This window comes from Verticillium alfalfae, genomic scaffold (genome assembly GCF_000150825.1).
Source record: "Verticillium alfalfae VaMs.102 supercont1.1 genomic scaffold, whole genome shotgun sequence".
Lineage (NCBI taxonomy): Eukaryota > Fungi > Ascomycota > Sordariomycetes > Glomerellales > Plectosphaerellaceae > Verticillium > Verticillium alfalfae.
Window position 1 is genome coordinate 2,195,807 of NW_003315038.1, and position 27,718 is coordinate 2,223,524.

At 56.2% G+C, this 27,718-nt stretch overlaps 7 protein-coding genes across 7 annotated transcripts; 4 read left to right on the forward strand and 3 right to left on the reverse strand.

Moving 5' to 3' along the window:
- Positions 1-165: 165 nt before the first annotated feature.
- VDBG_00674 (WD repeat-containing protein pop3) lies at positions 166-1,523 on the reverse strand (the record flags this gene model as incomplete). Its single annotated transcript, XM_003008946.1, has 4 exons — positions 166-582; positions 643-1,138; positions 1,244-1,265; positions 1,403-1,523. 4 exons carry the CDS (start codon positions 1,422-1,424, stop codon positions 166-168), a joined length of 957 nt encoding a protein of 318 aa, XP_003008992.1.
- A 4,288-nt stretch (positions 1,524-5,811) lies between these two features.
- VDBG_00675 (predicted protein) lies at positions 5,812-8,456 on the reverse strand (the record flags this gene model as incomplete). The annotated part of the gene is made up of 4 exons (XM_003008947.1): positions 5,812-5,847; positions 6,002-8,071; positions 8,161-8,366; positions 8,423-8,456. The coding sequence occupies 4 exons, from the start codon at positions 8,454-8,456 to the stop codon at positions 5,812-5,814; spliced, it is 2,346 nt and encodes a 781-aa protein (XP_003008993.1).
- A 2,745-nt stretch (positions 8,457-11,201) lies between these two features.
- On the forward strand, positions 11,202-12,596 carry VDBG_00676 (conserved hypothetical protein; the record flags this gene model as incomplete). The annotated part of the gene is made up of 1 exon (XM_003008948.1): positions 11,202-12,596. One exon carries the CDS (start codon positions 11,202-11,204, stop codon positions 12,594-12,596), a length of 1,395 nt encoding a protein of 464 aa, XP_003008994.1.
- Positions 12,597-15,448: 2,852 nt separating this feature from the next.
- VDBG_00677 (conserved hypothetical protein) lies at positions 15,449-21,090 on the forward strand (the record flags this gene model as incomplete). Its single annotated transcript, XM_003008949.1, has 5 exons — positions 15,449-16,346; positions 16,458-16,589; positions 16,663-16,764; positions 16,842-20,789; positions 20,885-21,090. The coding sequence occupies 5 exons, from the start codon at positions 15,449-15,451 to the stop codon at positions 21,088-21,090; spliced, it is 5,286 nt and encodes a 1,761-aa protein (XP_003008995.1).
- A 1,228-nt stretch (positions 21,091-22,318) lies between these two features.
- On the forward strand, positions 22,319-22,843 carry VDBG_00678 (predicted protein; the record flags this gene model as incomplete). Its single annotated transcript, XM_003008950.1, has 1 exon — positions 22,319-22,843. The coding sequence occupies one exon, from the start codon at positions 22,319-22,321 to the stop codon at positions 22,841-22,843; it is 525 nt and encodes a 174-aa protein (XP_003008996.1).
- Positions 22,844-23,127: 284 nt separating this feature from the next.
- VDBG_00679 (glycerophosphoryl diester phosphodiesterase family protein) lies at positions 23,128-24,347 on the reverse strand (the record flags this gene model as incomplete). Its single annotated transcript, XM_003008951.1, has 3 exons — positions 23,128-23,743; positions 23,863-24,178; positions 24,290-24,347. 3 exons carry the CDS (start codon positions 24,345-24,347, stop codon positions 23,128-23,130), a joined length of 990 nt encoding a protein of 329 aa, XP_003008997.1.
- Positions 24,348-25,441: 1,094 nt separating this feature from the next.
- On the forward strand, positions 25,442-27,636 carry VDBG_00680 (conserved hypothetical protein; the record flags this gene model as incomplete). The annotated part of the gene is made up of 3 exons (XM_003008952.1): positions 25,442-27,109; positions 27,173-27,517; positions 27,607-27,636. 3 exons carry the CDS (start codon positions 25,442-25,444, stop codon positions 27,634-27,636), a joined length of 2,043 nt encoding a protein of 680 aa, XP_003008998.1.
- Positions 27,637-27,718: the final 82 nt, after the last annotated feature.

A 27,718-nucleotide genomic window follows, 5' to 3' on the forward strand; every position in this document is an offset into this window, starting at 1 on the left:
TTTTCAAATTGACCCAACTGGGCAGCAAAAATTTCCAGACGCCTCGCCGACCCGACCCTGAACCTGGATCATACAACTCATGAACTAAAAACAGCATGGGAAAGGGGGAGGGGCCTGCTACCTTGACCCCCCCGACCTCTGGCAACCCTTAGCAAAAATGACGGCTCATCTTGCCTCGGAGTAATCGTTAAGCGCTACACAAACAGATCCTCTATGATGTCCGTTATACTGCCTGATGATCTGTTGGCTATGCAGCTCCCACAGTCGCGCGTAGTGGTCTGAGCACGACGTGACTAGGTACGCTGAGTCGGCGCTGAAGGCGCAGTCCCAGACCCATCGCTGGTGGCCGTTGAGAGTGGCCTCGAGAGGGTAGGGCTTGGGGCCCTCCTCGTCGGGAACGGGCTCGATGTCCTTGACCTCCCAAATCTTGGCCGTGTGGTCGGCGCTGCACGTGGCGAGCTTCTTGACGTCCGGCGAGAGGAGGATGCGGGTGATGTACTCCTTGTGGGCGCTGAAGTGGGTTACGGGAACGAGCTGGGTGCGGTCGTAGGCCTGGAGGAGCTGCCAGACAAAGACGTTGCCCTAGGCGGGGTCAGTAACGTGTTGCAGCGGCGGCAGGTGGGTGCCGTCGGGAGAACGTACTGCATTGTTGGCCGCGCACAGGAGGGAGCCGTCGCTAGCGACGGTGACGCTCGACACGGACACGTCCTCTTCGGGGATCAGCTGGTGAGAGCAGTTATTTTCGGCCAGGTCCCACACGCGAACGCTGCCGTTGCGGTCGCAGCTGATGATTTCACCCTGGTTCGGGTGAATGACGACGTCGTTGGCGGGGCAGCCGTGGCTGTAGCTACGCTGGACCTGGCCTGACCGTGTCTCCCAGATCTTGACGGTGCCGTCCTCAGAGCTTGTGACCATCCATTTTCCTTCGCAGTGAAAGGCGACGCCTGTGATGTTCCCGGTGTGGCCCTCAAAGGTCAGGAGGGGGTTCGGGTTGGTCGACTTGATGTCGAAGAGCTTGACCGTGTGGTGGCCGGCAGCAGCGAGAAAACGCTTGTCGGGAGATATGCAGAGACGGTTGACCTGCGAGTCGGGGTGCTGGATCGTACGAGAGCAAATGCCGGAGAGTGCTTCCCAGAACCTGCGATGTCTGTCAGCCGAAGATCGTGACTGCTACCGGGGTCCGAGGCGGTGCCAAGTTCAAGCGCAGCAGGTGCGTCAAGGACAGATGGGAGGAGTCTCATACCTAATGGTGTGGTCGTAGCCAGCTAGGTCATGCCACAAATTAGCAAGGGACGCAGATCAGAGGACGGTCCAAGAACAGCTTGGTGATTTGCGACAGGCGGCGGTCGAAGGGCAGATATCGATAAGGTTCGTGGTGAGCGCAACAGCACTGTTTGCTTACCTGTGCAAAGAATCACAGACATGTTTACTGAGGTAGCTGCTCTGGCGTTCGCATGTTATACGACAGGGAGTTTCGTAGCGGAAACTGCAGCAAGGCGCAGGGAAAGAACGCAGAATCGCATCCAAAGCGGCGTCGCTATGGTCCAAGGCTGTCAATGTCGAGTCCCCTCATGCTCGCAAGGACCTGATCGAGCAGAGTACTAGCCCAGCCCCACCCAAACACCCAGCAGGCCGACACCGAGGTGGAGTCTTTGAAGCTCTGGTGCTGCCAGGGTCACACAGTCCCACCAGTCCTGCCAGGTACCGGCCGCTCACTGCCTTAGTCAGATTCTCCGACCCCTCTACCTACCTACCTGCCTACCTTACTTAGGAAGGAACGTTGCGGGAGACATTCACCATCAATCATCACGTGCGACAGGCCAGCTCTATGTTCACGCTGAGGCATCACCTGTTGGCTACCTCCCCACGAAACATGTTCCCAAACGCACGATCTCTCACTGGTATTTTCAGCATGCATCGTTATCGTATTTCAGAAGAATGAGCCGATTTAGCGAGACTCGTCTTGACCGAATTACCGTACATCAGAGATACTCGACTAACCTGGCTGATCTTGAGCGTCATGCCCTGGCATAAATGTTGCATCAATTCACCCTTCAGTAACAAAATCCCCGCCCCATGACGGGCCACAAGCTTTTGACCTGCCTTATCACCGGCCCCCGGGGCGACGGCATGTCGCTTCATCCAAGACTGTATCGGAACATGCAAGTACACGTGCCGGTGATCGCTCACGCAAAACGTACGTACAGGCTTGGGCCAAAGGTGTCATACACATCTCGAGGCCATGGACCAATTCCATTCCGACACATGTTATCGGCTGCGTTTTGAGCATGTCGCTTCTTCAAACAACTAGTTTGCCACCTCAGCGAAACAGCAGTAGTCCTCGATGGGCATCCCGAAACGGCCTGCCCCTGTGCAAAGAAGACATCTGCTTGGGTACATGTGTCCCTTACCAGAATTCCTGGATCAGATACAGCAGATCGTCTCATCCCTAGATGATTGTGTGGTGGAGTCACAGTCTAGCCAACACCGCATCGCATGGATCAACCTAAAATACGCAGGCGGATGAGACGATTCACCGCACTCAGGGACGCTCACCTCGACGGACGCATCTCGGAGCTTCTGCCGTGGCACGCAAAGTTGCAAGTCCCTTGTCACACTTCGGTCCTGGTCCATTCAAATTACTGCCCAAAGTTCTCGCACCCTCCCTCTGAAGCTATCGTCTGCTGCCCAAGCCTCGGACCCCAAAGGCCCCAAGTCCACGTGCTTCGTGACCCCGGAAGCGGTGCTACAAACATCGAACGCCTTGATTCTGGGACCTATCGGGTCATGTGAAAGATACTGCTCGCTGGTACTTTTCTGTCAGCACGTGTTTGCTGCCTTAGCTCTCTGGTCGCCGCTCGTTCATCTGATGTCCGGTGACTAACCACTGAGCTATCTGTCAGAATTCATCATGAAGCCCAGTCTGAAGCGTCAACTCCAAGCGGCGGTACAGGTGATCGATTTCACTCATCGATTGCTAAGGAACAGTCAACCGAGCTTTAGGTAGCGCACCCCGCCCAACGTCAATCCTCAACAATATTCACACTGGGACTCAGAGTAGAAACACATGAGCAAGCACGTGATACCTGGTCTCAGCGGCTCACCTCACAGATTGCCATTCATTCAGAGCTTGCGCAACGACAGACTATTCTTGAACCCCCACGGATCCCCCAGGGACCCCCCAGCGCTCTTGGCTATTCATGATACTTTCTGGAGATGACATGTACAGCATCAAAGGCATAATCTCGAGTCACCAGGAACTCGGTGTCTTGTGAGGCCTTCAATTGCGTCTGGCTGGGACGCTCTGGTAGGACGATCCATGGCCGTCGCGGGGTCCTCGACCCCCTGGTTGAGGAGGCGCTGGCGGCGGGGTGCGAGTGTAAGCTGCTGGTGCGTGACAATGCGGGTTATGCCAGACAACGCCACTCCTCATGCAGGGATCGCAGTCGGCAACTCTACTGAGATCAGTGTGCCGTCTGGAAAGGTCAAAGCGGATGCACATACAGTCTCGGCGACCCGGCGCAGATAGGACAACTGACGCAGATTCCCAGCCCACGGACACAGCCGCAGACAAAGACAGAGTTGGCACTCATAGTGACGTAATGGGGTACCGATGACCGCAATTTGAGAGTCTTGGTTTCGATTTCAATCAGTGATTGCTCACGGTAGCGCAGTCACAGTATTCCGTAAGTCAATATTTGCATACGAAGACCATATCAAAAGGGGCAGAGGATTGCAGACATTATATAGCCCTATGCCAGAGCAGCCATCGCTCTTCCGTGCTCTCGTGCCGGGACCTGCAATCAGCAGTTCTTTGGATTCGTGGCAGCCCAATTCAGGAGAGCCTTGCCAAGCGGAGCCAGCACAGCAGAGGGAGGTGCTTCGAGGGCGGGTCTTGTGACCACGACAAGACACCGAGTCTGACGTTTGCCTCGTCTCAAGTCTCGAGGCTTGGGAGCACTGAACATAATGGCGCATGCCACCGTAACCAAGTGCTTAGTCTATACGGTCGAGGGGTACACCTCAGAGTGTGCTTGACGAGACAGGTACGCTGCGTACGGTGGAAGTATTGCTGCGGCGGCGATTGGTCCTGGATAACACTGACTGCTGAAGAATGATGACAGCTTCTTGCGAAGTCTTGCCTTAACATCTCATATCTATCGGATGGCAGCCACCGCCGAGATGATATCATCCTATTCGAGTGCCTTCTCTGAAGAGCGATGTCCGAATCTTCACTAGCGTCTGCAACAAGCTGTCATTCGTCCTCGAAGCTTTCTTCTTTGCAGAGATCAGCTGTCTCGTTGGCCGCCTTAGCCTCGTCTGAAATATTCTGCATGCATCTGGAGAATCGAGATCAGCCGAGATGCAACTTGACAGGCGGACAGTTGGATCAACGACAGTGCGTCGGCAGCACTGACGTCTAGGTCAGGATATATCATTTGTCTGAACCAAACCGTCGGGTAGCGCCCCCTTGAGGGTGTGCTCAACACATTGGTGACCCGTAGTCAGGCGACCGCCTTTCCGCCGGGTCATAGGCTCACCGTAGATGCCTCTTGTTCGCTATGTCCAGATCGACCGTGCGGCATCTGTCATCGTGGGAAGGGAGTGGCTCTGTCACGACCCGGAGGGCTGCACCTCTTTCTGTCGCTACCCGCTCATCATCACTTGTTGTCGCTTGTGTGCAAGGCCATGTGACTCCAAAGCAAGGACCTCGGGGCCACCCCTGAACGACGGGGTCTCCCGAGGGCCCTCCGTGCACAAGCTTGCTCACATTGAGGGTACAAGCCTTGTCTTTGGGTGTTCGAAAGGGTTAGAATACCACTCCTGAACAGGAGACAAACTTCAATTAGGCAGGATGGGCGATGTCGTGTGAGTGAAGGCCTGGATATCCATCCTTTTCGGTGCTGGTAGCACTGTCGTTGGTATAGTTGCTATTGGGCAACTACCTCAAGGCATGTTCACTCGCATTCGTTCTTGTTGGCAAGCACCAAAAGACCGCTTCTCTTTGTGCTGCCATCCACCTCACCTTTCTGCAGACGATTTGCAGGCAAACGGGAGGTCTCAGTGACTTTTTGATTTAGATGTACTTGGGACGCTAGGCGCCTTTGCCGCGCCACCGCCGGCTGTGGCACGCTGGCTGCGCGCGGCCAGGTATGCAGTAACGGCAAAGGCACCATCGTTCCCCCCCTCCACCCCCCAAGTTCTGTCTTTCCCAGACCATATTTGAGAGATACCGCAGTTCTTCTCCTGGTGTTACCACACCTCGGCTCTTCGTCGCCCGACGATGTCAGTAGCATTTTGCGATCAGCACAGTCGAGTCCCACCACGAAGAAATCTGTCGGCCTTATCCATGAGGTCCAGGAGAAGGAAAAGGTCTCCACGTGTCGGTCGATCCTCCATCATCTCACCAGTCTCAGTTGGCGACGTGGCCATCAGACGACTGTCCAGCCGGCAAAGCTGTTGCGTCCCGCAACCCGGGCTGCGCCGAATATTTTCTTCGCCTTGTCAAAGCCCGTGAGAGCAACATGACTGCAAAACTCTGGCATAATCGGAACGCATTCAGAACCTATTGGACTGGTGTCATCCCCAAAAACAGTGCCAAGGTCGACTTTGTATCCCGGTCTTGAGTCGCATGTTCCCTACGCGTGGAGAAATCTTGATTCGCTGTCGACTACCTTCCCTATAGTAGAGCTAAAAGGAATAAAAGACGTCTGACCCACCAAGCGATTACTACGTCTCAAAAGCCGGCCTTACTGGAAAGGCCAAGACGGAAAACCAAACGCACCATTTCCTCCAGACGCCTGCCACATATCAAACGAGACCCCACTCGTTGAACATGGAACCATCCTGGATGTTGGATAAGTTCCTGATCAACAGCGAAAACGAGAAGCATGCATAGCTCCGAAAGCCTTGACGCCCTTCAAAGGGCAGGAGCCGTTGCGATGAGTGTGGTGATAAATGCCACGCCTGCAGCTGCGCCGCCAAGGGCGACAAGACTTACTGCCTCAGCCATGCGTCTAAATCGCTTTGACGGGCGGTCACAGCCATGCTCGTGTACACCAAAGCTGCACCTCTGCTTGGACTTTGATGTCTCTGAGGAAGCTGAGACTGCTGGGTCGCCACTGCCCATATACGCAGAAGGCGCTCTGGCTGCTAGATCATCACCGTTGGTGGTATCGTTGAGAGCCGCCTCCACTGCCTCCTCTCCGAGCACAGCATCCGAAATGTCAGAAGCCTTGCGCTTCGCAGAGGTCCGAGATCGCAACTGTTCGCAAATTTTGACAGGTGCACCAAGGAGTTGCAACTCAACCATACTAGCTTGGATGTTACTGTCGGGCTCCACCGTAGCTGCAGCCACTTTGCTTTGGTTGAAAGACCAAGCGCTAGTCATATCCAGCTCAGGGCTAATGCGAGCGTCGGCGATGACGGGGTCGTTCACGGGGCCAGTGAGGAACCTGTCGCCGGAATCAATCCACATGGCTTCAGCGGGTGAAAACGACTGCACCAACTGATTTTTAGAACACGGTGCAAGATCGAGAGAGTCCTCGGTGTCATCTGTTGGTATTACAGGCTCGCATGCAGCCGTCGATTCGTTCTCAGACTTGGGTTTACCCGACAAAGCAGGTTCTGTTGTTGGCGTCGACAGAAGAGTCACACTCGATTTGGGCAGCTCTGTCTTGGAGACCGATAGGCGTCGACAAAGCTCTTGCTTGTTTGACTCTCGCGCCTGAAGGAAATCTTCGTTCTCGGACCGCCAAGTGTTGAATGACTGGCCCGGGCGGTCCGGCTGTAGGTTGGCGGCTGCCTCTCGCCAGGGCGGGAGTTTCCGTGACTTTTGGATGCTTGGAGAATTCGTGGCAGAAGCCGAAACAAAAATTGTACATTGGGGGGCCGCAGGAATCATGGTTGGCAGGGTGGATATGGTCATCCCGTTGGAGCCCAGGACCTGTTGCAAGGGTGGAAGCATCCACTGCTGTTCTGGCGGCGATGTAGGAACTGATGAGGAGCATGTCAGAGGCTTTCTAGCTGCTGAAACACAAGAGGGGGAGGTCATTCCTTGCGGTTTCTCGGACTCGATTGCAGGAAGGAATCCAAGTTCATTGTGTTCCTTAACTGATTGTGACAGTTCCGGGTAGCCCTCCCAGCCTGACGATAATGGGTTCTGCGTTTTGGCGGCATCTTCCATGACAATGGATGCTTCTTCGTAGTTGTCTTCATACTCATCGATGTCTGAGATGGATTCATCCTCGCTGCTGATCGAATCACTCGACTCAACCTCGAAGTCGTCCTCGTCATCGTCTCCAGTGTGCTCAGTGCCGGCAATTACTGAGCTGCTCCACAACCCCAATGGAGCACCATCGAGTTGAGTATCATCATCTGAAGACTCACGTTCAGACTCGCTCGTGTCAAAATGGATAGGTTGGTGGGAGTGGTCGACCGAATGAGTTGGCTCTGTTTCCATAGAAAGGTGCACATTTTCTTTGCCTTCGTCGTCATAATCAAAATCAAGAACTTCAGTGACGCAAGGAGCTGGTTTAGATAGCGTGGGCAACTGCTCTGAAGTGGAGGCTCCCGTCAGATCGATGACAGTCTCACCCTTAGGCTCGTAATGGTCAAGGTCGATGATTTCGGCGCTGATACTGATTTTGGACGGCACAGCGCCAGGCGTCACTGCAGGAGTCGTTGGAGTGATTGCAGCAGTATCCTGCTTCGGTGCTCGTTGCTCTCCGGCAGCTCGAAGGTTTGCGACAGCGCTGCGTACTGCGTTGCAGTCCTCATCGTCACAATCGTCGCTGTCAAAGCCATCACTGTCGTCAGAAGTCTCAGGAACGTGATACCCGACTGAGCGATCAACAGGGGTCTGAGTGCCTGTGGTATTATGATCCGCTCCATTGATGAACTGGATGTCGATGGAAGCAGAGGGCGGGGGATAGAGACCCTGGTCACGTTGTATATCGATACCAAATCTGACGAAATCACCTTGGTGAAGCTGGACAGGGGTATGGGGATAGACGCGGTCTTTGTTGACGAAAGTACCGTGTCTCGAGTTACGGTCCTTGATGTAGACAGCCTGGTACGGTCAGCATTTGATATCATGGACATGGTTCCAGAGCTCGAGGACGCCTGCCAGCGCAAGGTAGACGGTATTGAATTTCATACTTTCTCTGTGTCTGGACCGAGATAGATCTCGGCATGCTCGCGGCTTATCACGGGGTTTTCAAGCCAGGCATTGTCAAGGGCAGCAGATAGGTTGGCCACTCTCTTGCTGGTACGGCCGACTTGAATGGAAGGCCTGGCCGCATTGAGTGTAATGCGACGCTCAGGGTAAGCATTATCGGAGATCGGGAAACTGAGGCTGACGATGACTGCGAGGGTAGTCGTTAGTTTGACTTGTACCTGCAAGAGTAAGAGAGGGACATACCATCGTCAGTCGAGGACATGCGATCGTCAGACATGTTGACTGGTGTCGGCAATCGTGAGTCAAATGGCCACGTCAAGAAGCCGGGCTTGATACGGAGAATGACGAGGCAGTTCGGTATTGAAGGCTGTGGTCGAGAGGGTCAGCTGTTGCTTGTTTCCAAAAGTCTCGCCTCAAGCTCTCGAACCAACTTACACTCAAGTCACTTGTAAGGCGAACAATGGGCTGCCACCCAAACCAATGGCCTGGATGCTAAGATCAGGCGAGGAAAGTGCAGTGGTGCTGGGGTATAAAGGCTCGACAGGCAAGCTCGTCAAGGTCACGGTCAAGGTTTGGGAGGGGAAGAAAGTTAAGTTTCTGATGCCAAACTTGAGAGGAAAAAGGGAACGGGGAGGTAAGTGGGAGGTCGAGGTGTGATGCGGCTTGGAGGTGGTGCACTGTGTACAACAGGTTGGTGGGGCAGGGCACCTTGGGGATTCAGGCGTTCGATAACAGGCAGCCACGGCTTGGTCGGATCCCAGTTCTCAGAGATGGTGCTGAGTTGGAAACAGCTTCCGAGGAAACGGCTGCTTATCTTGAGGGGTTGGTGTTCGCCCAAGAGCTGCATGGAACGATGCTTTCTTTCTCTCTCCTCTCTCTCTCTCTTATACGAGTAACATTCAATCTCGGGGTGATCGCGTTTGATGAGGTTGTTACTTCCGCCAAGCAGAACTGGGTATGTGGTTGAGTATGGGTAACAGGTCGGCTTGGGGGGTGGTTCAAGCACCAGGATATAGGAACGCTGGGCAGCTAGGAAGTTGCCTCGTTCAGGTCAAAAAGTGTCCGCGAACTCCAGGAAGATACCTGCCTGTATCAGGGTAACAGGTAGGTCGGGAAAGCTCGCAAAGGCTTGGAGGGAACAATGTTGATGGTAGGGGGGAGGAGCCTTGATTTTGCAGGTAAGAATGGCTGGGTGAGCTGAGATACGCTGCCACAGACCACTGGGACCTCCTCTTGGAATCCCGCTCGAATGGAGAGAAGCAAAGTGCTAAAGTAGGCAGCAACGCAGATGGGATGAGCAACGAGCCGATAACGACGAGTGGGATGGGAGGGCTGAAACAACCCAAGGAGGGCGATGAACAGTCAAGACCAAATGTCAGCTAGCACTGTGGTGATCACGCGAATGACGGGACGTGTAGCACCTTTGCATAATGTATCCAACAGCAGCCATCGAGGTAAGCGGGGTAACTTGCCTATGGGCCTGACGAGTGACTTGGACCACCAGCTGGGGATTACACGTCAAATGGGAGCAGGAAGTTGGCCTTTTTTCTCCTGATCAAAATCATTCCAAAAAAATCTAATGAAATATGCTGAACATCTGTCGCTTTGCGTTTCTGTTTGTCGACGGCACGGCATCCCTCGCCACACGATGCCTGACCGAAGTCTCGAGCTTTAGAGTGCTTTATCTTATCGCGGATGAAGCTAATGTACCTGGACAGGCAGAGCGGGGCAGAGCCCCCAGTCAAAGTCGGCAGAGGCAGACAGGTGACCATTCTAGGTAATGCATGCCAGGCAGCCAGCGCCTGTATCTTCTCACCAATACCCAGTTGTCCACCGTCCGGAGGCACGTGGTTCTTCGACCATGCTCTACGCTACGTCTAAAGCGGCGCTGTCTACACTTTCCCATGTTCTGTCTGTGCTGGCAAAGGTGTCCGCCCGGGCTGGCAGATGGATGCCCAATATGGTACACCCAACTCTCTAGCCCGACCATCTGGCTCGTCACATGGGCCACGAAGCCGAGCCTACGGGGTTACTGGCATGTCCGGGTGCCTTGCAGCACATCTAGCTCGACTGATCAATGTGTCGCGGCCCAGAGTGATCAAGATACTGTGCCTCCGCTGTGGCGGGTATCTCGCCTCTTTGCGATACCAGGCTACATGATAGTCCTCCATTCCTCGAGTTTGCGTCCATGGCGGGGAAAAGTGCATCCTGCCCAAGGCGTCCCTATGCCCCACCTACCCGCGACCAAGAGCGCCAGGGATCAGCCCACCTCCGAACAGACAGCTCAGGGATGCTTTGTGGGCCCCTTCATGTGACTAGGGTGTCCCCGCTGCCCGTCAAGTGGTTGCATCATTGATGGCCCACGACCTTGCGTTCTGACCTGACGTAGGTAAGGTACCTAAGTTGGGAAGGAAAGCGCCGTGCCGTGGCCTGTACCTTCCGCCAAACCACCTGCTTGTGGACGAGGAGGGTCGTGTCCCAAGTTGAGTGCAGCACTTCTGCTGTGCTGCCCTTCTTTGATCGGCCTGGCTGCTTGCCGCTTTAGCGGAGTGCAGCTAGCTCAGATATCCATTCATCCCAGCTGCAAGTACCTCCTCGCTGCTCCAACCAGCCCGCCCGCAATTCTTTTACAGACCTAAGATCCGGACACACGAATTTCTGACCTATTTCCAACATAAACCCATCCTCGCAACACCACACGCACCCGGGATTTGCCACCGGATTCCCCAGAAACATCTTTTCCCGTTTCTTGTCTGCTTCATTAACTCTGCATGCATATCCCCCGCGAAGCTCCCTCACCCTCATGGACTACACGCTGTACGAAGCGACATTGACCACCACACCTGCTCAACGCTGGATCCTCGACTGCTTTCCCAGTGCAAAGTCCAGCGCGCTCTGACAGTCGCCACCCGACCCTGCAACAGCTTCACAGCGCCACGACAGCTCTTAAACAGCAGGAGCGTCTATCTCCCGGATAACACTCCTCCCTTCCCTTCTCAAACACAACACGCATACCGACATCATGCACGATCTTCGCCTCAAGGTCCTCCGAGAGAGCGGCAAGACCGTTTCCCGCAAGTCGCGCTCCCGCCCCGAGTCCACGCGTGGCTCCACCATGAACTCGCCAAGCGGCTCGCCGGGTCACTCGCAGTACAACTCGCCAGCCCACTCCCGCGCTGGCAGCCGCTACGCCTCCGAGGAAGAAGAAAGCGAGGAGGATTACGATGACTCCATGACCGCTAGTACCTTGTCTAACGGCTCGGAAGCCGTCTTTGACGGAGAGCCATGGCGCCGGTATGGACTCAGATTTTACAAGACCGTATCGTCGAGCTTCAGGGATCGCAAACGCAGTAGCGTCAAGGGCCGGGAGACCGCATTAGTGTCATATCTGCACCTACTCAAACAACACTACGCAGATCGGCAGGTTGGGAGCTCCTCTCACGAGATCGTCACTGCGCTCATGAGGAGCGTCCGCTCTGGAGGCAGCACCCTCGAAAAGTCGCTGGCTCTACAAGCCCTGCAGGTTACGCTTTTGACCTCTCCCTCCGATTCCCTGTACGACGACGTTTACCAGCAGATCGAAACAGTCTGCGAAGACGATGAGAGTGCCGAAGTCAAGGCTGCCGCTATTCAGGCCATGGCGGTGACAGCCCTCTATGGGGGAGGCTCAGAAACAGCTGCAGAGGAACTTTTGGAGTTCCTCGTCGGCGTGGTAGAATCAGACGGAGAATCTGTCGGCGCAGGAGACAACGGTGACGTGGTCGTAGCCGCCCTGCAATCCTGGGCCTTTGTCGCCAGCCAGATTGACGACATCAGCGAGCTCGTCTCCGCGGCCATGGACGCCTTTGTCGAGCAGCTTGACAGCACAGACGTTGATGTTCAGACAAGCGCTGGCTTTAATATTGCCTTTATCTTTGAGGCAGCGCGCGATCACGAAGAGGAGACTGGCGAGGTCATGAATCTGCAGTACGACCCTAAACGCCTCATCAGCCGCATGGCCGAGGCATCAAAACCAGCCGCGAAAGGAACGTCGAGAAAAGATCGCAGACATCTCCGCAAGAACTTTGCCAGCATCGTGACTTCGCTGGAGCACGGCAAAGGGCCTGGGTACTCAACATCCGGCCGACCGGCATCAAATCCGCATACAGGAGGGTCCAAGATCGAACATGACGGAGACGTACAAGAATTTGGATATCGAGAGAAACTTCGCGTCGGTGAGTCGATCGTACTGATCGACTCATGGTCACTCATGGCGCGGGTTGATACTGTCAGGAATATTGTGGGTGGGGGCTTCCCAACACATTTCAACGACAACCCAACCGTCGCAGACCTTTTGAACAACCCTGACACAGAGGAGATGCCGGCCAACGGTTTAATGCCACCAACGGAGAGGAGGAGTAAGAAGTATAGAAGATGAAGCGTGATGAGAGCCATGTTGGCAGGGATGCCATTTTATCATGCCCCTGCCGAGCTGATTGTGGCGGTTGAGGCTTACCTAGCTCATCAATTGTCATTCATTACCACAGCTCTCTTTATTAGAAACGAGCTGGTCGAATTTTGGGGAAGAGGAGGAGGTTAAGGGCTACAGAGAGATACCACTCGCAGAAGATTCCACCCCCTGTTATTTCATCGTATTATGCGTCCACCTGTGCTCAGATATTCGTGGTGTTCGGTCAAACACCAACCACTGCTGGATTGTGCAACCCTGTAAGCGGCAACGTACCGCGACGACGCCAAGGTGCAGACACAAAGCGGGTGACTGCGTTTTTGTGCAAGGTGATGAGGCTTCGATAAGGCCACATCTCAAAGTAGGGCGGCAGATGCAAAGGATACTAAAAGTATTTGGGTAGGAGATCAAAGATCAAATATTCAGTTCCATCCTTTGGGTCCTCGCAGGTTACATCATGTTCCCCTCCCAAGGATTCTGCAGTGGTCTGTTGGCCGAGGTCATTGGTTGCGCCACACCAGGCGAAAATTCAGGCGCAGGCCGCGGCGAGCGGGGGGTGTTTGCGTCTGGTCAGAATCCTCTCACGGCAGTGAAGTCTGCGTTTTGGCTTTTTCTGTGGGAGGACCCGATTCGCGCTGCGACCTTGTGCGTGTAGGTTGGTTGCCGCCCCCAACCACGGGGGCTGCCCCCTTTGAGCTGCAACGACGTTCCACCCAGGTCTTGGATAGGGAACCTCACCGCATGCGAGGCTCGAGTAAGGGGTGTTTCATGTTGGGATCTTGGGAATGGGTGGAATGTCACGCTGCGGCCCATGGGAGGGGGAGGGGCATTGGAATGTGTAGGGCAGAAAGAGGAGCTGACGGACATGTGGTGGAACATAGGGCCGGCAGTGGGAGGAATGCGAGGTTCCAGGGCTAGCGGGAGCGAGACGAGACCCTGGGGGATGTCTCTGAGCCAGGTTGAACGTCAGGTCATCAAGTGATTCTCGCATCCCGAAGAAAAAAGCAGCCGTGTCGGCGTCGGCACTTCTCGACAGTCATGGGAAAGACACGCTCGGTTCGATGATCGCCGCCAGCGACGCCCTAGCCACCCGAAGATCCGTGCCGCTCGAAAGCTCCCGTCCGAGTCCCACCTCACCTCAGCTGGAAAAGAGAAGGGGGTGCTCTCCGGGGCCGGGGGGGTTCTTTTGGCTCCCAGGTTTCCCACTGGCGATGCGAATTAAAATAAAAGTGGGATGATTGCAGCCCAAGCACAGCAAGCACAGACGGCGTTGCCCTTTCCGAGCAAAGACGAACACTGTCGCCATGGTTGGCCGGGTGAATGTGGGACACGGACGTTGGCAAGCCGGAAAAGGCGCATTCGTCTCACGCCACAGGTGACGAGTCGGCGAGTAGGAAGCAGCGCAAGTTTCGTGTGATATCCATGATTGTGACGGCAGGTCGGGATAGGCAAACGGCAGGCAAGTGAGGCATCCCGAGGCACAGTCTCGCATGTGCTGGCAGCAAGGGGAAGAGACGGTGAGATGAACTGGAACAGATGGGAGCAGGTGAATAGGCAGCTTGGGGGGAGAGGCGGCGGCGCGCGATGGTGGGCAAGGCCCAATAGAGAGCTCGGTCGATACTGGCAGGTGCTGGTGGAGCACACAGCCCGCTTCCTTAGCGACGTCCTACCCCCTGCTGAGCACTTCGATTGGCCGATGTGATCGGCAACGACAACTCATCAACCTAGCCCGATCCTGGACAGCACTTGCTTGCCAGCCCTCTTGTTTTCGCTCTTCCTAGTGCCGGTACTGTATCTGGTAGCACCGACAAAGGTGCCTCTAGTAAGTAGTTGGACTGTCCAAACCAAGTTCTCGGCGCAACAACGAAGCTGCCCTCCATCTCGACGTCGCAAAACAGTGCACGCTGCCTCGCATGTCCTCAGCGTCATCATCGACTCCACCATCAGACATAGAAACACGGAGCCAAGGCACTCTTCTGGCGTGCCGTTTGTTCATTAAGAAATTCGTCTTGCGACCTGGATTGAATCGGGATGCGACAGCAATCGAGGAACTCGTGGCTTTGAACCCCCTCCCCCCCAGCCCCGTTGATATTGGCAACCGCAAGTGGAGATCCCCCGACCTCCTCCCAAGCAACCGCCACCCAACCGTACAACCAACCTAGATTTCCTGCCCGCCACTTCCTGGCCGTGGCCTTCAGGTCCAGTCTCATTCACTGTCGCAACCACACCTTCGTGACAGTAGTTAGTCGACCACCACCCCCAAGCCCAACAACCTGGAACGACAAGCACTACCAGGTGGGCACTTCCTTCCACCTCCGAAGCCTCCTATCGACAAAGCGCAGCACAGCAGGCGTTCCTGATTTTCTTTCTCGGTCTTGTTCCCTTGTGGTCACTCTCCCCATCGCTCGCCTGCCAACAAGTCGCCACGGACCTGTTCGTTTGAGCGCTTTCCTATCTTCGAAGATACAATTGGAACTGATTAATTCGACAACGACATCTCGTTCGTCTTGGCTTCGTTTACGCCGTTGAGCAAGCGACCTGGCCTACCTCTCACCTGCCTCGATCTTGGTATCGAGATAGATTCGGCCCTGCCCAGACATTTTCTGCCACGGCAACGCCCAGCCAAGTCTTTGAATCCACCACTGATGGCTTGACCGTTGCCTCCAAAACAAGACCCTGTCCGCTACCCGCCTCCTCTTTCGCTACCCCACGGAGCGGAAAGACGAGAGATCAGGGGAAGGCGAAATCCACCTCAATAGAGGCACCGAATCTTCGCCGCCTGGCAACCTCTTCCCCGCATACTTGGTCTTTGGCAAAGCACAATGGGTATTGCGTCCAAGAAGTTTCCCCCCCTGCCTGCCCCGACCGAGACCGACATCATCACCCCTACCGAATTAACCACGGCCGACGACATCGATCACGAAGACGACGGGCCCGCCGACGAGGCCTCTCATTTTTCCTTACCTGACGACGGCACTCCCATCACCATCAAGACCCGCGGTCACAAGCTTAACCGCTCTCAAACTTCCCTCCTCATAGAGTACTTCGAAGGCGGCAAAACCAGCCCGTCTGCCTCAGGAGTCGAGCGCAAGCCGAGCGTCCGTGTGCGTCTGACGCCGTCGAAGAAAAACAGAAACAACCACATTCAAATTACCGAAACGAAGAGCTCGCGGAAGACATCTCTGACGCGCCGAGTCCCTTTACCGCCGACAGCTGACTCACACATCGCTACGGAAACGCTCGACGCTGAAGACATTGACAGTATGCAATCGTATGCCTCGGCCACGGAAGAGTCGAATGTGTCGAGGAATCCTATCGACATAGAAATCGACAGGAGCGAACGAAGACATCGTCCGGCGAGCCCGCTGATTCCCGCGGCTGACGCCAAGCAGTCCAGCTACATGACAACTAACATGTCCGACATTTCTGCCATCCCAACGGATAGTTTTCTTGATGGCTCCGGACCGACCAACCTTACGTACAGAGAAGTCGAGAAGCGACAAAGCAGAAGCCCATCACGCAGCAGAATCTCAACCGCGGGCGGCGCCGGTGCGCTCGTTGGTTCAGCGCTTGCCGACAAATCAAGGAATAGCAAGAGCAGGAGCGAGACCCGCGACAGGATCGTGCTCCCAAAATCCACCGACAAGGTTCGGGACAAGGACCGTAAACAACGTTCCAGCAAAAGCCGTGCCAGCAGTCTGAGCGAGAAGCAAGTGGAGGGTACTCGCTCACCTCGGCGGCGATCTAGTCGAAGCCACGGTGATTCTCTCATCTCTGCGACAGAGTCAAGCGTCGTGTCTTCGGCCCTGACGCCAAGCCATCGTTCAACAGACCAGCAATCCGTCCGTTCAGGTGCTTCCAAGTCCTCGATCAACAACCCGAAGCTCCTAGAGACGGTAGAGGACGCAATCCGCAGACTGATTCTTCCCGAGCTGAGTGCTTTGAAGCGGGAGCAGAGCAAGCGTGAGAGCCGCCGTGGCTCGCTGACTTCGACAGCCACATCCGTCTCGCGAGAAGATCTTTCGAACGTCGACAGACGGAGGTCTTCCGGACGCAGAGCCGACTCTCGAGCTCGAGATCGAAGAGACCGAGAGGCTCGCCACGATTATGTCGAAAGCCCTTATGGGATGGATGGAGAGTCAGTCGACGATCTATCGGTACACGAGTCCGTCGATGATCAGTCTCGGGTCACTCACAGCGATGTTCTCAAAACAGGAGCCATCGCCGGCACCGCTGCTGCCGGACTTGCTGCCGCCGCCGCTTTGAGCTCGAAATCTCCCGTGTCTGATGATAGGCGGCAAAGAAGGCGCCGGCGGGCTGATGGTTCGGCCCGCAGTCGCAGCCTGGGCCGAGACAAGTACGCTGAAGAGTATGAAGAGGAGGAGGCACCAGCACCTCCCATGCCCCTGATGAGCGAGATCAACCCATCAGAGCTGACCCGCACCTCTATCTTGTCAGCAGAGACTGAGCACCCTCGCTCCGAGCTCGAAGAATATTCATCAGTCCAAGCGGTGACTCGAGGTGACATATCTGCGACGTCCTCTCCATCGCGATCTGTTGCTACCCTGCAGCAGACTCTTGGTACAAGACATGCCAACGTTTCAAGCGGTGACTTGAACGCTATTCCTCGTCAACGCATCGACGACTACCACGAGGACTACCAGAGTGAAAGTAACACGCCTCCAACCCATTTCCGCGACAACTATAATGATGAAGAGTTTGAAACAAGCCGTGCAGGACCACGGCAGCTCGACTACGAGCAGCATGACGATGGAGCCGACTATTACAATACCCAGGACGTTCCGCCTCCGCTGAAGTACGTTCCGTACCAGCCGGAGCGGCGCGGCCTCAGCCCGATCTACAGCGTTTCCGGCTACACTGAAGGCGGCAGCGAAGCCCCCGGCCAGCGAGATTCAAGGCTCACTAATGGCAGCCTGTCTCCTGACAAGTCTCCGCGTCACAGTAACGTCCTCAGCCGAGGCTTCGACGATCAGTTTGTCGATGACCGCAGCATCCGAAGCTCTGGACAGGACTATCGGAGTACCATGTACACTGACGATGGCGATTACGACCGCGCAGACTCCAGCCAGGCTGTTCATGACGTTGGTGCGAAGCCCTATATTCAACATGCTCCCACCCAGTATGCCCCGGCTGGTGTTGAGTCCAACGTCGCATCACTCGTCGATGGGTCGATGCTTGACCAGTCCGTCCTCACTGCTGGCTCTGCCCTCTCCGAAAATAACGAGTACGGAAAGCGCGACTCGACCATTTCTTACGACGCTCAGTCAGCCTCACTCGGAGCTGCACGAGGTTACAGCCCAGACAAGCTTTCGGTGAAGAGCCAGCGAGACCTCATCGAAGAACGCGAGGGCATCAGGACGCCGACTTCGAGCCGACATGGCCATTCCCAAGACTTCGCTGGCGAGTACGACCTAGATGAGTATGGCCATAAGGTGGCCCCCACAAGGTATCGCAACTCTCCATCCACGTCGCGTCACTCGCCCACAGCCTCTGAGAAAGGCCTATGCGCTTGGAGCAGTTGGTGCCTGCGGCCGCAAGCACTGAAAAGCCGCCCAAAGACCGATCTAATGCAGCCTACTGTAAGAAGAAGGTTCACGAAAGACTTCGTGGCCGAGGGCGATTCCCAAGAAACAAAGTCTTTCAAGGAAAGGACAATGGATGGGCGCGAGCTCGCCAACAACCCCAAATCACAGAATCAAACGGGCAGGAATAAGAAGACGAGCACAAGAAGAATGCTAAGTGCTATGCCCGGACTCCATGATCCTATGACCGAGGCCGAGTATGTTGACGATGATCTCATTACCAACCCATCTCTCGTCCGCGAGGAGCTTAATCACAAGACTCGCGCTGAACAGCAGTGGGCTCCCGTCACGACACCTCGCCAAAGTGACGTAGCCGCCTATGACCAGTATGACGATGAAACCAAAGGCGATGGCCCAGGTCTTGGTCTGGCAACAGCCGCCGGCGCTGCTGCGATTGCAACAGCTGCTGCCATGGCGCACAATCGACAAGCCAGTCAAGAACCAGACGATGAGTGGCAACGCACCTCGACTGACCGGAAAAGAGATACACTTATCACAAACCCTTACGATGGCGCCAGCCCCGTGGTCAACCCTGATCTACTCAATGCTCGCGGCCTTGATCCCGACGGCTTTGGCGCAGGCTATCACACCGGGAGCCCCGCAGGACAGAAACATTTCGACGAAGGCTACATCTCTCAAGGGCCTATCCACTCACCCAGCATTCAACCCAAGGGCAAGGCCATGATGAGCTTCTCCGATGCGGGCGCTGAGGATCCATTCTACACCCCAGCCAAGGGACACTCTCGTCACCTCAGTGGTATGTCTCAAGGCATGGGCTCACCAATTTACGATGCGGCTACGGGAGCAGGAATCGAGCGCATCGAGTCAAAAGACATTATCGCTCTGATGCAGCATCTCATGGTTCGCGATGCGCAACGCAGTGCACGCGACACCGAGATCCTAGTTACACTGGTCAGATCCGCTGCCGAGATGAGAAACTCCTTCGAAGAGATAAAGAAGGTCCTTGCAAACACCGAAGACGTCATCATCCAGGAAGTCCAGGAAAACACCGAGAACACGGTTAAGAATATCATTGGCGGCCCCCGACCTTTCCCTGGAAGCGCGCCCCGCTCTGTCAAGGGTTTCAGCGGCGCATCTCAAGATGGCACCGTGGATGAGACAACCAAGAAGAATAATCTGTTCCGCAGAGCATTCCTGAAGAGCTTTGGTGCCAAGGACACCAACGACCTCGGCCGTATTGAAGACATGCTGAACCAGTTGCTGGCTGAAGTAGACACCCTGAAGGCTCAGACGGCCCGCCCCATGGCATCCAGCGGTCAGGGGCAATCGTTCGAAAACCTCCGACCTGAAGTCGCGTATGAGCAGGACCGCGGTTATGAACCTGAAGGTCACGCTGGTACCTCGACAGCCAGTCATGCAAGCCAATCTGGGCAGCTGTCTCTTCCTCAATCACGTGGTCCTTCAACCAAACTTGGATACGAGCGCAAGTTCTCGGATCATCGTATCAGCACTGTCCCCGAGGACACCGAGGAGGATTATGAGCAAGAGGCAGATCACAGACGCAACCACCAGGCCATGCTTAGTCCTCCACACCAAGACATTCAGCGTGGCGGCTCGGTACCCCTGGCGACGCCCCCCCACCCGGGTTCCAACATGATGGCCTCGCTGAGTAACGAGAACACGCCTACAACCACCAAGGGCAAAAAGCACAAGTCTCGAGGCTCCTCCGGTTGGTTTCCCAAGATCTCGCGCTGGTCCGAGTCCACTGCGACAAGCGTGAGCAAGGCTTTCCGCGGGAGTGGCATGTCCAGCAAACGTGGGAACGACGACGAATACAGCCAACGACCGCCATCCCGTTCAGGTTCTGACCTGGGTCAATATGACGATAGACGTCCGTTTGAGGAGGACCGTTACGACGAGGAACAGCTGCACAGCGGCTTCTCGCAGACCAATCTGCCCCAGTCAGTCAGCATGCCGCTCGATAACAGGGCCCCTCCGCCTGCAACATACATGACGCCAGAGGACCCCAAATACAAGGCACACCGCAACTCGCTCAACCTGCAACACCCGCAACCCAGACAAGGCCAGACTGAACGATTCCAGGCAGCCCTGGAGTCCCAGGCACACCAGTACGACACCCCAATGTCCCCCAGATCAACCGATTGGCACGGCTCCGTGACGAGCCTGAACCGCTTCCCGCCCCAAACCAGCAACCGTTATAGTGGTGGTTCCGCCGCCACGGGGGCCACGGGCGCTGGCGGAGCTGCCGGCGCCGCCAGTGGTGAATACTGGGGTTCTTCCCCAACCGGCCCCCCTCGTCCGCCCAAGGAGCCGATGGACGACGACGGCAGCCGGACCCCGACCAGAACCGACAGGGTTTCCAGGCTATCGAAGAACAGTCCTCAGCCATATAACAGCGTTGAAAGCGGCTACGGTACAGGCGCCGGCACTCATGCCAGTGGTTACAGCCCGAGACTCGAGAACCGCAACCTCAACGCGGCCCTGGGGGTGCCTACCAGGCGGCCAAGTGGGCCTCGAGCCATGACGCCTAAGAGCGCAGAAGAGGAAGAAGCTCGTGAGGAGCGGCGTCGCAAGAGGGGTAAGTCGCAGTTCACCGCCACGGCCAGAAAGTGAAGCTGACCGCCTCCAGCCACCTTTGGCACAGTCGCAAGCGATGAGACAGACACCTTTTAGAAGAGGGAGAAGACAAACTTACACAACCTACTCCGTCCTCTGCGACGATGAGTTTGACTTCCACGAACACCCTACTCCCGATCTGGTCGATGCTGCTGGATAGCTTCGATACACACTCTATTATTCTTTATAATCATGAGGCGAGACTGCGATCCTGCCAAGCATCAACTGAGAGCCAGCAGAGACCGATGGAGAAGAGCAGTTGAATGAGTGGAACCGGGAGAGAAAGAGAGCCAGCATATGGCTGCTGTAGTTTACGACGGCATGACCACGCAATTGACGACTTTGCGTTTTTGCAGCGATTACAACTGCTTCTAAGGGAGTTGCTGCAGAGGCCAAACGGCCTGCAGGGTAGAGGAACAGAGCAGGGCATGACATGGGTTTGACAGATTTGGACATTTCCAAAATCTTCAAGAAGGGTTTGCGCGTCGCAACCAGTCGAGCTGATTTCGACAAGTGGATGGACGGATAGCTTATTAGGGGCATGGGCTCGTTTCCAGGGGTGTATTTAATACCAGCGGCGATCCGCCTCGCTCTTCAACCGCCATTGTCCATGATGCGTGATGTGCTTCTGATCTTGAGGCATAGTGTTGTTCCACCACCAGGGCAACGATATTTCTTCATGCATGTATTTTTGATTATTTATCCCTAGCGACGGGTGTAGTATGAAGACCAACCAGCGAGCCACTCGCGGGTTGTAACACTGCTAGACCCGTCACTGTGACCGTCACCGCGGCCGCTTGATCTGACATCAGATAAGTAATTAGGGAGCAGGTAGCAATAACCTACCTGGCCGCTTTACCAGTAGCTCACCGTGGGCGGCCAGCGGCATGACGGACCATCACGTGGTGTCTCTGGCGGTGGGGCCGGACCTGTTTCTCTTACTCTACAATTACCCCATCGTTTGGTTTTCCGCACCGCTAACCCCAACTCTGCTCTGCCGTCGCTCTCTCCCCTCCCCCCCCGAAGGAAGCCGCTCATCATTGCGATGACCACTTGTGGCATGAGCCCTGGAAGCGGTAAGAATAAACACTAAATGGCGTGTATCTGATTCGTCCGGCGGGGGTCAGGCTGCTCTCGAAGTGTGTTTGATGGCATTTGGACGCAAATGTCGGTACGGTGGCCGAGGTGGAGAGAGGATGTCTATATCTGGTAGGGGCTCCCACCAACTTGCTCGACGTAAGGGCCGTAGTTCGTACCTCTTTTGCGGACCAGTTCATACCGAATATCCTCACGGCGAGGTTCAATGTGAAAGAACGATTTATTTGCATTGTGGTTTTTCTTGAGGGCTCTTCTCTCTTCGCTCTTCACCTCAACGCAGTCAAGAGCCGCTTTCAGCCCCCCCCCCCGCCTCGAAAGAACAAAGCACCTTGACATCGCAAGAGTCGGCCGCACAGAGAAGGAGAGAAGCAGGCGCCAAAAGATCAATCGATCATGGCGACGACATCCTCCAACCTCCTCGTGACAACCCCGCGCCCGACCGCCGCGCCCAACACGCGCATCCACACCGGCCGCGGCGGCGCCGGAAACACCTTCCGCGCCACGCCCTCGAAGGTGACCTCCTCCTCCTCCTCCTCCTCCGTTTCCGGCTCTGCCGCTGCCGCTGCCTCCAACTCCACGGCTGCTTCGTCGGCGGGACCGTCGACGGCCCGGACGGCGGCCCCCTCGAGCTCGACGCGCCGGTTCTACTCGGGCATCGGCGGCGCCGGCAACGTGCACGCGGCGGGGGAGAGGCCGGCCGTCAGCTTCGAGGAGGAAATTGCCAGGGCGCGGGCGCGCGAAAAGTCGGGCGTCGGACGCGTGGGCATCGGAGGTGCTGGCAACATTTTCCGTCGGAAGAAGAAGGAGGAGGAGCAGCAGGGCCACGGGGACCACGCGTCGCGCCTCGAAGGAGAGAGGAAGGGGAGTCTCTGGTCTCTGGGAAGCTGGGAGAGCGTCGTCAAAGAGCAAAAAGCGTGATGTGACCATGTTGGGCCGGATACTGGGCTATGGCGTTTTTCTCCCCTTCGAACCTCGGGGGGTTTTCACTTTCTTGGCAAGGATAAAGGGCGCAAATGGGGCGAGGCGTTGAGTATTGAACGTCGGAATACGGGCATGGGACCTTCATTTATTTGACCTACTTCTGGTCACCTTGGGCACATGAAGAGGGCTATGGCCAGATCATCGTGATCAGAAGCATACGCTGGCGAGCAAATTCTATCTCTGATACCAAAACACAATGCAGTGAAGGGCCCACGAGACCATTATGCCTTGGGCACGCTCTTCTTGCTAGGTTTGGTGAACTTCCACCTTGAGCGTCGTACAAGCCACGGTGTCAGGAGCATAAGGAGAACTTGGATCGCGGCGACCTGGAAGTACAACCAGGTCCAGCGCCTCAAGCCAGTGGCAGTCGTCTTAGCCGCTACCGGTGGGTGACTCTCGGTGCCGGTCGAGGTCTGCTGCTCAGCCGCGTTGCTCCCAGTCTCGGACCCCTCGGCAGCAGCCTCCTCCCAACGCTTCAGGACGTTCAGATACGCAGCAGGATCGTCTGTCACGACGCCATCCATGCCTTTCTCGATCGACCACTCCATCCACTCGACCTGATTCACCGTCCACACGTACAAGCGGCGCTCCTCGGCATCAGGGGCCGCCCTGACACGTTGTATGAAGCGCTTGCCATAAGGACCTACGAGCGTCGGCTGCAGCATGTTGAACGACAGGCCGGCATACTCGGGGCAATCCAGGAAGCGGTTCGAGTTGTAGGGCGAGTGGGAGATGTGAGCAGGCGAGTAGGAGGGGAGATGGCGCAGCGAGGCGTGGAGGAAGTCCTGCGTCCAACAGCCGACGACAATGCGCTGGTCCCAGGCCAGGCCATCCGACCTTGGCACGGCGTCGACAGCGTCAGCCACGGCGCTCAGCAGGGCATCCGGGTCGTCGTCAACCTTGACATCCAGCAGGATCCATATCTTATCGCGGCCAGGCTCGGCCAGGTAGCGCACAGGTCGACGAGGCGGGGCATCGGTTCGTGAGGAGCGCGCAGGCTGCGCAGGGTGGCCAGGTAGGACCACGGGCAGGCGCTAACGGGCTTGTCAACGCCGAAGCAGCGCTTGAGGTTGCCGTCGTGGGAGAGGACACCCTCATGGTCGGCCGAGAGGTGAATGTCCGTCTCAATGGCGTGCGTGCCGACATTGACGGCAGCGCGGAAGGCGGCCATGGAGTTCTCGGGGTAGCGAGACTTGTAGCCACGGTGAGCAATGGCTTGCGGCAGGCGGCGTGCCGGGTCCCTGGCGGATGGCAGCGCTTTGGACCATGGCGCTGAACAGGTTTGGCGCATCAGCAAGATTCCTCATTCCGTTTCACTTGTTCCCGTGTGCTTCATCCGGGCTGCAAAGCGTGGCGTGACGGAGCGAGTAGGTTAAAGCTCACCTGGCGGAATATGAGGTTGGTTGGAGCCAAGGAGGGGTGCTGTCTCGGTGAGAGCCATGGTGGAGAGTGCTGAGGGGGTGGGATGATGGCGGACGGAAGGCGCGGAGGGAGGTGGACAACGCTTCAAGCAACGAAAGAAGACAGATTCAAGGCGCGAATGGAGACATGTTCTGGTCGTCGCCATGTGATGAAGGGCGGGAGCATGGTGTCAAGTAGGAAGCAGCGTGGAAGAAGCATCTCGGGCATAACGGCGTTATGGCGACGGCGGGCGGCGGCGGCGGCATCCCGACTGGGGCAGGCGTGATGCGTGATGCGAGGAGGCGGACAGGAAGGCGATGCCCAGCCGTAGTTGACACTTTCCCTAGGTAGGCAGAGCAATGCGAGTGCGATGAGATCATGTGAAGGGGGCGGTGGCTGGCAGGCAGTACCAACGTAGGTACTCAGGGTGGGTATGGGTCGCTACCTAGGTACCTGCCTAGGTAGGTACGTGCAGCAACTGGCACCGCTGGACGCCTGGTCATGGGGAAGGTACCTAGGTACGCATCTACACGCATGCAGCTTCTCCGTCCATCGACTCACTTCTTTACATCTACCCATTTCTCAAAAAGACCATTCATGCATCCATGACACTTCGGCTTCCCAAGCATCAAACCCACGAGCACAGCGCGCGGCATCCCTATTAAGGGCCTCTCAACCGTCTTGCCCCCCTTGCCATTGCCAAGGCCTCTCCCACTCTCTCACATTCGTGTATGCAAACCCTAATTCTCCACGATACGATCCCGCCCATGCTACCTCAGATCCGACGAGGCAGGGGTGGCGGCAACCCGTTCCCCGAGTCAGCACCGTCATGGGGATTCCCGGCAATCGACAAAGGCCCGACACACGCTACAGGCAACCGTTGAAAGCCAAGTGGGGATGAAAATTGATTTCTGGTTCAGGGGTTAGTCCAGTCGGTCGTATTTGACAGGCGCGTTAAAGTCCCTGCCTGGTCCAACGTGCTACATCTTGATCAACTCACGATCGACTGTAAAACGTCCTCCACGTACTGGCAAATAGTTGCAGCACCAGTTCCGGCCTGCTTGCTCAACGTTCCGCCAATGCGTAGCTCCGCCCTCGGTCGCCCAAAGTGCTGAACGGCAAAGGGCCACTGCCATGCTCGCACATCGCTTCGGCCTCTTGAGCCTTCTGGTCTCATCCGTCTCGACGTCCTACGTTCAGTATCAGCTTTGTGACCCGGCTTCTTCTCGCGCGCCGGTGCCGTCGCCGCAGCAGCAGCTACCGGGCATCTCCAGCCTGAGTGCGAGCATCGAGACCGCCGATGACGGCCACCAGCATCTCGCCTGGGTCATTGACCTACTAGTTGGCGACGAGCACCACTGCGATCGCCAGGTTTCAAACGTAACCGTCGACTTTACTGTCGAAACTCTCACACGCACAGCCCGCTTCGAACACCATGTGCTTACTACATGCAAACCGGTTAATCAGGGGCGCTACACAATGGTCAATGCATCTAGCACCTTGGTCACTCAAGACCTGGGCCGCCTGAGCCCGCTGTCGACTTTCCATTCGGATATCTACCTGACCTCTGCTGCAACTGGCGACGCCTTGGTCTGCCTTCAGGCAAACATCACACCTGCCTTGCGCCCTACCGTATCCTCGACACTGCGCTGGGCTCCCTTTGGCCTCTTCCTCTTCATCCTCGCCGTCGGTATCCTACGCAGCTGTTTTGACAGGCCCATCCGCCTCACAGCAGATGACGAATCAGACGAAGAGGCTCACTCGGCTCGTCCCGTCCTGCCACATGTAGGCGACTGCCTGCAGTACCTCCAGTTCATCTTTTTGACTGGCAGCCTCAGCCTTTGGTATCCCGGATTCTACCGCCCAGCTGTCAGCAAGTTGAACTGGTACTCTCTGTTCCTCACAGGCCCCATCACCCACGGTCATGTTTATCCTGGCAGCGCGGACGGTATCTTCGAGATCAACGGTACCTACGGAGGCACGCACGGCTTCGATCTCATGCACCAGATCGTAGGCACCCCTACCACCATGACCACCTGGACAAACTTGGTCATCGCCCTGGTCGTGGTTGTTGCCTTGGCTGCTGCGTTACTCGAGTGCGTTCGCCTCGGTGCGCCTCGGACTGGCGAGACTGGCATGGCGGCACAGGCAATCGTCATGAACCATGGTTTGCAACACAGAGTCAACCGTATTCTTCGCGTTGTTCTTTCGTACTTCACCATGCCTCTCATAGCCCTTTCTTGCTACCAGATCACCTACGCCGCCCTAGTGCCTGGTTATCACACATCACTGGCCGTTTTGTTGATTGTCGTCATTATCGCTGCGTTTGTCTGGCTTGTACGCCAGATTCCCGTGCGAAGCCTTGGTCTTCTGGTTTTCGACTCCAAGCGGTACCAGCAAATATCTGCGTCCACGTCGAGCGACCAACACGGGAAAGCCTTCATTGTGGTTCTCTTCCTTCTTGCTTTCATCCGCGGCGCTGCCGTGGGCGGTCTGCAAATCACCCCTCTGGTCCAGTTGCCTATGCTTATTGCCTGCGAGTTGGTGCTTCTCGCTTGTATCTTTGGCTTCCAGGCGTATCCCGCTTGGTCAGTCGGCACAATATCTGCCCTTTCCAGACTCGTCACATTGGCTCTCATGATCGCCTTCATACCTGGGCTCGCCACTCTTCATGTCAAGAGCGCAATTGGATACGCTATTCTGCTCATACATAGCACAATGCTGTTCTGTGGCTTCCTAGGACCGGCTGTCTATCATTTGGTCGTTCTATGCGCCAGGCACCTTAACGCGTCGAAGCCAGAGGTGAGACATCAACCCTTTTTTGCCGAAATCGCGACTCGAACCGATGAATTAACAGCCAGCCAGGTATACGGCCTCCGCGAACTGCGGCGACGTCAAGTTTCACGGACAGACCTCAACCGGGCTTATGTCGACTCGCCCAACCCGGCCAGACCCGATGCCAACCTAAGCGGCCGCCTAACACCTCTTTCCAATAGAACGTTCGGTCGACCGACAAGCACCAATACGCATCGCCTCGAGACACCGCAGATCCCTGCGAGCCACTACTTTCGCTCGCCACGTCCTTCTTCAGTCCGCAGTAAAGACTCCGTAGACCTTCGTTCCAAGGTCGGGAGTACGACGCAGACCGTATCTTCCAGCTCGTCCCGCGGGCGACCAAGGGCCGTCTCGCCACTAGTCAATACCTCTGTCGTATTTGGCGCTATTGTGGAACCGAAGAACGAGTATGACACAGTTTCAACACTTCGAAGCTCGGAGTCTTCGAGCTCATCCTCCTTTAGTGCGGATGGCTCGCCGTCATCGAGTGGTGAAAGCCAGGGCAGACCACTGGGGCCGAGGTGGAACGACTACTTCGTTTCGAGAATCAGACCTCTATTACATGGTTCCGCAATC